Genomic DNA, 7,552 nt, shown 5'->3' on the forward strand with positions numbered 1-7,552 from the left:
TTGTCTGGTCCTCTTTCTCAAGCCATCCAAGTTGGTGACCATCACTAGAAGAAGAAGAGGAGTTTGGATTTGATATCCCGCCTTTCACTCCCTTTAAGGAGTCTCAAAGCGGCTAACATTCTCCTTTCCCTTCCTCCCCCACAACAAACACTCTGTGAGGTGAGTGGGGCTGAGAGACTTCAAAGAAGTGTGACTAGCCCAAGGTCACCCAGCAGCTGCATGTGGAGGAGCGGAGACGCGAACCCTGTTCACCAGATTACGAGACTACCGCTCTTAACCACTACACCACACTGGCTCACTACTGATTGTGGGAGCAAATTCCTTAGCTTAACTAAAACTGAATGGGCATTGGGAAACACACTTGGATGTCTTTCACTTCAACTCACCTTGCAAAGCAGTTTCCAGGTAGCTTTGCAGCCCTCGTTCTTGACCAGTTTACTGAAATCCACATCAGACCCTGTACATTAATGTTCTCCCCTTACTTTTGACAGGGAACCAATGCGTCTGGCATGTTAAATGGCAATCCTCTCTGGGCGAACGTCACCATAACAGATCCTGGAAATGGATGGGCAGCTATTGGGACTCACACTTATGAATTTACACAATTCGACAACTTTCATGTTCAGGCCAACTGAGACGCCCGTCATACTTCAACAAGCCAATTCTTGACTCCTTTTAACTTGAGCCAGTTTCAACCCCTTTGCCGTTGTCATTTTGTAATTGACATTGGTACGAAATTTTTGTTTCGTTTCCTCTGCAGCTTTGGGGAACGAATTCAGCTTTCTTCTAAAGTTGAAATGCGTTTGTGTCATCCTAATTAGGGTTTTCTCAGAATTCAGTTTTCTCTCTTGGCAGAAAGAATTAGTTTCAGAAAGTCTCCCTCTGTCCCCTCGCCCCCTTTTCTTTTACAAAGTATAAATGGAACTGGAGCAGAGTCCTTGGCGTTTCATTGGTGGGAATTGTGACTGTTTAGCCTCATTTTAAGAAATGTGCAACAGAGACCTCAGAAAACTGCTGTTTTCAACTGTTTCAAAAGCTATGAAGTCCATTTCTTTTCAGAAGTGCCTGGTGTATGTGGCTGTTATGAAGTGCTGTGAACTGAAAGATCCTTTTGCCTCTTTATCAGAGGTGATAGAATAAGGGACTCAATAGATTTAAATCCCTCTTTCCAGGAAATGAAAGGTTTCACTCCTCCTCTTCTAAAGTCTTAATTCATATATCTGTTTTTAATGAAAAGCCAGCTGCTAGCTGGTTTCCTTATGAAGTGCCTTGATTTAAACTACCTCTGCTAATGGCAGTGTAGCAAATATGTTGATGGTGCCTGTCACTGTTCGAAGGTTTGATAACCCCACAACTTGCCTCACCTCTTTGAGCTTCTCTTCTAAGCTTGTCTGCCTCTTTTGGTAAATGGAAGGGGGAAAGAATCTGTAAAAGTAATATGGATGAAAAAATCAAGGGAGAATGTTTATCCCCACTCTCACGATCCTAAGAGCCAATTTGCACAAGTCAGTTTGAGAGCACTTGAAGCTGCCAAGCTTTTAGCCATGCACCATTTGTGGGAATCGCAACCTCCATATGGGTCAAGTTAAATATGTGTCCTGCAAGGAGAAAATAGCTCGTACAAACAATACCTTTGCATGAGTCCAGTTGCAACTTTACTGGTGACCAGAGAAATCACTGTGAACTGTCCTTGAGACATGTAATGCTTGTACTGACTGCTAATCTATGGTGGCAAATTTCAGGCTTGCAGGATATAGTAGAGCTATGAGGTTCACCAGCTAGACATGGGTGCAAAGTAAGGAAGGTGATTGTGGAGACAGAGACAGGGTTTTTTGTCAGCCGGAACTCAATTCAGACCAAATTCAAAAGTGCAGATAAAGATGTTCATTATAGCTTTTCCTTCTTGATGGACTTTGACCATAAGCAATGAAGATATAAGGTCATGACTGATTGACTGCATTTATTCCAAAGATTTCTCCCCCTTTTTGTGCTAGGGCAGATAATTTCTATTTTTGCATTGTGTACTAAATGTAGCATAATCACAATATTTGTTTCTTGTTAATTTATTAAACGGTAGACTTTAAAGTTGCTGGGTTGTGAATGTTCTCAACAGGTTAATGTTTGCTGAATGCTTGTACTTCTCATGATTCTTAACAATTGCCTTGATGTTACAGCGAAAAGCTGGCATATGGTGGCTGACTACCACAAAGCCTAATGTTTCATACTGGAAAAATAAATGCTGCTTTAAAACCTTTATATGTCTATGGTACTGCTTTAAAAATTGTCGCTTTTTCTGAAGGTTCAGAGGTAAGCTTTCCTCTTTTGTAGAGTCTGATCTCAAACCCAAAGAGGCTTGTATTTTCACAGCCTCCTTCACTAATTAGGAATATACGCTGAAGGGTTTCACCACATGTGTGGTCTGCATTTTACAATGACTGAGCACAAATCATATATTGGCAGCACAATTAAAATAAAAACAAAATCAGTTGGAAATATAGGAACACTTTGAAGAATATCCAGATTCTTGTCCACAAGAGGGAGCACCACCCAAATCTACTGGGTCTTCAGGTCTAGCCTTAGAAACTGCATTATTTGGATAAAGCATACACTGATTAACATTTTGGCAAAATCTCCTAAGCAGTTTACACACACACATATACAAAAAATGTGCAAACAAAAATCAAGATAACAACAAACATAGTAGGATATTACAAACAGAAATCAAAATACAAGAGGTACATTAGAAAAATGTCTTAATTTAAAATAACATTCAGCAGCTGCACAGAATAAAAGTGGGAAGTCCGTATCACCTGTTTTTCATCTTGCATTTGTTCAGTGTAGGTGTAGGTAAATCCGTGTAGCAGATAGCATTTTTATGGAACAAAATTTATGTACCACTTGATTATAAGAGAAACTATGAGTGGTTTACAAAAATACAAAATGAAACATTACAATTACCTACAAACACTTAAATCGAGTACATAGAAGCATTCAAAATATGATTGAAATAAAGAGGAGCTAAAAAGAGATAAAACACATGTAACTTCTCCATGTCTAGGTAAGCTTGCCTAAACAAAAATGCTTTAAGCAGGTACCAAATAAAGAGTACAGTGAAAGTGCTTGCCTGATATCAATACACAGAGAGTTGCAAACCGTAGGTGCTGCCACACTAAAAGATTGATTTATGAGGAACCTGTAGCACTGCCAGTTCTGGAGACTCAGGTGGTTGGCAGGGTATATGTGGTTTAAGGCGATCCCGCATGCCAATGAGTCTTAGGCTGTTAAGGGCTTTATATGCTAATATAACCTTGAACTTGGCAAATGGACAACCAGTGGAAACTCTGAGCAAAGGTGTTGCATGCTAACAAGGTCTCACTGCTGTCACCAACAGTGCAGCAGCACTCAGCACTAACCACGTTTTCTAGATCCTGTGCAGGGAAAGCCCCACATACCATGTGTTGCAGTTATCTAGTCTTAAAGTCGCCAGTGCCTGAACTGCGGTCAGGCTCTCTTGGTCTAGGAATGGCTGTAGCCGTTGCACCATTTGCAGCAGGTAGAAGGTGCTTCTGGTCACTGAGGCTTCCTGGGCTTCCAGCGACAGAGCTGGATCAAGAAACACACCCAAACTCTGCACTTGCCTCTGTAGGGGGAATGCAGCCTTTTCCAGGGCACTGCTAGTCCAGTCTTCATAAGGTAATAATCCAGCCATGGTAAGGAAGTGCCTTGCACCCCCTATCTTCCTTCCATCTTTCATATCACTTGTGGTAAATACAACATCAAGAGTGAGCCCTGATTGATTCGCTGGACCATTAGAGAATTATGGAATTGGTTTGGGTGGCTTCTGTTCAAATTAGAACTGGGCTAACAAATCCAGCCAGCTCTTTTTCGACCACTTGCAAGAGGAAAATAAATCCCCCTGATTTCTTTCTCTTTTTTATTTAAAGCCGTGCGCCACTCAGAACCATGTGGTTGGCAGGAAACAGAGCACCTTGCAATGCTTCCTGGTTGCCTCGGGGGCAATGGGATGTGGCACGCTTTTGATGGGGAATACAAAACCCTCAGCCACCACAACACAAAAGTGAAGTATGAGATGTCTCCTTCCCCCAACAAACTTGGAACTTTTTATCTTCCCACAACCCTCACAAGAAAGCAGCAGAAAATCTATTCCTGATTTCACAGGGAGCGGGAGAGCAGCCCAGCTTTAATTGAAATTCCTGTTTGCCCATGAAGCTCACTGGGTGACCTTGGGTCATTCAGTTAATCTAACCTACTTTACAGGGTTCTCAAGATAAACTGGACTTTATCCCTACGGATGACACACCCTGAGTATCTTGGAAGAAGGACGAGATGTGCAGATGTAGTCATTCTTAGAGCCTACAGCCTCACCTTTCATAAGTGCTCAGTCCAACATCGAGTGCCCTTGGGAAGGAAACAGGCTGCCAAAATGTTAAATATCCCAAAGATTTGTAATTAGCCGTTGCAATCCCAACAGCCCAGATGGTTCTGCAATACTGGGAGCATATTTCAGTATTGCTTGGTGAAATATGGAGCAAGGTTGTATTACAATGTTTGGGTTTGCCGGAATGGAGGAAGGAAGTGAAAATGATAAATCCCAGGAAAAGTTGCTTAACGTCTATTCGGAACAGATGTACACAGAGAACTGTAACGATGTAGCTATTCTGCATTATGCTGGTAGACGGCAATGCATTGTTCACTGTTAAGTATATCAGGAGAATAGAAAAGGCAAGCTCAAGTTAAATTGTGAATGTGGAAAAACAACAACACCTTGATCGTGTGTTAAGTTTTCAGTAACTTGAAGCAATGGCTTTAAGGCAGCATGAGTGGGGATTAGCCCTCCCCCCTCCCTGCAACAATGGATAGAAATAAATAATAATAAATGACTAAAGAAATGCAGAACACACCCAACAGTTCCACAGCTGTATTATGCTTTTTGGGTCGGGAGAGAGAGTAAAATAAAGAAAATATTCAAATGCAAAATGGGAAGTTTCCTTAGTTCTGCTTTTGGAGCTGGCTAAATTCTGCTCTGTTATAAGACAGCTGCTACCTTGCTCTTTAACACACACAAGCACATCACAGGAGGAGAGACGGAGAAGAGAGAGGGGGAGAGAACGAAAACCTTGAAGGGGTATATGAGCGGGGGTGGAGGGGTGGGCAGAGTGAGCAGAGGAAATCGCACACCTCAATGTTCGAAACAAGAAGACGAATTTGAGATTTGTGCTCTTCAGCTGCTTCTACTAAGTCTCTCTGTGTTGCACAGTCTGCCACACGTTCTTCCAACAAGAGAAGCTCCTGTTGGCAGTCCCAGCTGCAGGCTCCTCTCAAGTTAAATCCCTCCCAGACTCTCAATTTCAACCACATGAGGCATGCTCTAAGAAACAGGGGAGAAGGAAGAGGAGGAGGAGGGTAGGGGAGAGGGACATTGTCCAGAGCTTCACCATTTTCTTTCAATTTTCATTTCTTTCCCTTCTTCCTTCCTGCCCCAACCTCTCTCCCGTATCACTGTCCTTGTCTGGCCACCCCCTTTATTTTCATCAAATTGGCACCCCTGCTGGTTTCCACAAGCGGGGAGAGTGATGTTGTGCTCAGGTTCTGCTTCTGGGTTTCCTGTGGGTATCTGGCTGGCTGCTGTGAAAACAGAGTGATGGTTGGGATGAGTCCTTGGCCTGATCCAGCAGGGCTCTGCTTACATACTTAGGAGTTGGAATCTAATAGTACCTGGAGCCTCCCCATGTGCTGGCTCCAGGGGTAACCCCTGAAATGCAGTCCAAGACTGGTCCAGGATCCGAAGGTTCTGCTTGGAGTCAGTCCGACAGGGCCAAGGCAGGACATGAGGCAGGAAACCAGGCAAGGACAGGCACAGGATCTCAGGCAGTATCTAACGTACAGCAATGTTGCTCCTGCAACCTGGGGCGGGGTCCGACAACCTATTATTTTTGTCGGGGTAGTGGCCGATCCTGATCCCCCAGCGACTCACCTCCCTGTTTTGCCCAAAGGCGAGCACTCCTCCTGCGAGTCCTCAGGTCTCTCCTTCTCTCAGACCTTAGTCTCTGCAACTCGGGAGGTGTCGGTGGATTACTAGATCCAGGGGCCACCTCAGCCTCCCCTGACCAAACTGGTAGTGGAGCAGCTGTAAGTGATGGCCCACTGAAGGCAACAAGGTAATCCCTGCATCTGGAGCCAGGGCAGGCTCAGGCCCCTGACTCGGCCCAGCTGGTGTTTGTTGCAGGGGAACCTGTGCAGACTGGGACTCTTCAGGTTCAGGCCCCAGACATGGTTCAGATGATGCCTGAGGCAAAGGATCTGGTGCAGACTGAGTCTCCTCTGGTTCCAAGCCTGAGTCCCAGGCCATCAAACCCCAGCCCTATCTTAATGGCGTGTTGCTTTTGTCTCTGTGCTGCATAGCAGGGCACTCTGAATTTTGTTGGAACACCAGAATTGGGCAGCAGGGTTGTGTGAATGTGTGTGCAACTTTTTCCTCTACAGGCCATTTTCCTAATCAAAAAGTGGCAGGGGGCATTTATCTCCTGCATCACACATACTTTTGGCCCTTAAATTTCTCTTGGCTTGAGAAATTTCCCTTTTGAGGAAACACTCCTCCCCCAGTCTCATTACCACATCGTGCTTCTGAAGGTTGAGCAGCCCAGATGGCTGACTGATCTTCAAACAATGCCACCAATTGCATTGAGGAATATGTTGCAGGTCTCAAGCTCATATTCCACTGGAGGTCAATCTTGGTGATCCCAAGCAGCTGTCCATATGAAACGCTTTTGCATACAAAATGGAAAATAACCATCTTCTGGGTTTCTGGAAATGTTCTACAACATAGCAGATGAGTGGACCTGAGGGGTAGCTCTGGCATTTCCCTGCCCTGAGACATATGTGAACCAATCTTCAGATTCAACTATTAACAGTGCTGTCTTCTCCAAAGAATCAAGTGTGTTGAGGTATCAATCACTGGGTTTTTCGTAAGCCCCTTTCATATCTGGCTTCTGTGTATTATCTCTGCTTTTCCACCATTGCAATCTTTCACGAGCTCCTAGCACAGCATGTTTAACAGAGCTCAGTCCAGAAAGGGTGCTGCATTTCGTTTTTCATTACAAAGATGGATTGCAGCAATTCTCTGCTGTCCAGCCTCCCTGATGAGGCCTTTCAGCATCCACAGATGCTCCTGCTGCAGGCTACTTAGTCTTATTAGGTCGTCTCAAAAGCAAGCTACTTTCGAGAAGTTCTCTGGCGTCATGCGAGGCAAGCCTGTCTTTTGAGCAACGGGTTTCATTTAATGCCACGCATTAACTCGGCATGTCCATTCTGGATAGATTTCCTTTTACCCTTGCTGTTACTGTGGTGAGCAAGCTATCTATTAAAGTGGGTGAGGGTCAAGGTGTGTGGCGGCATTCCATGCCAAGAAAACCCAACATTGGACCATTAATGTGAAAACGTAAACAGAATAAGAGCCTGCTGGATCATGCCAATGGTCCATCTCATTCATCACCCTGTTCTTACAACAGCCAACCAGTTGCCTTTGTGAAAC

At 44.3% G+C, this 7,552-nt stretch overlaps 1 protein-coding gene across 3 annotated transcripts in view; it reads left to right on the forward strand.

The window, feature by feature from the left end:
• GALC (galactosylceramidase) overlaps positions 1-2,254 on the forward strand; it is a 42,633-nt gene extending 40,379 nt beyond the window's left edge. For all 3 annotated transcript variants that reach the window (XM_079988742.1, XM_079988741.1, XM_079988740.1), the window contains exon 17: positions 492-2,254. In XM_079988742.1, the coding sequence (XP_079844868.1) occupies positions 492-635 (144 nt within the window). In that variant the 3' untranslated portion in view covers positions 636-2,254. The remainder of the gene's footprint in view (positions 1-491) is intronic.
• Positions 2,255-7,552: the final 5,298 nt, after the last annotated feature.

Source organism: Podarcis cretensis, assembly GCF_951804945.1.
Source record: "Podarcis cretensis genome assembly, chromosome: 1".
NCBI classification, from domain to species: domain Eukaryota; kingdom Metazoa; phylum Chordata; class Lepidosauria; order Squamata; family Lacertidae; genus Podarcis; species Podarcis cretensis.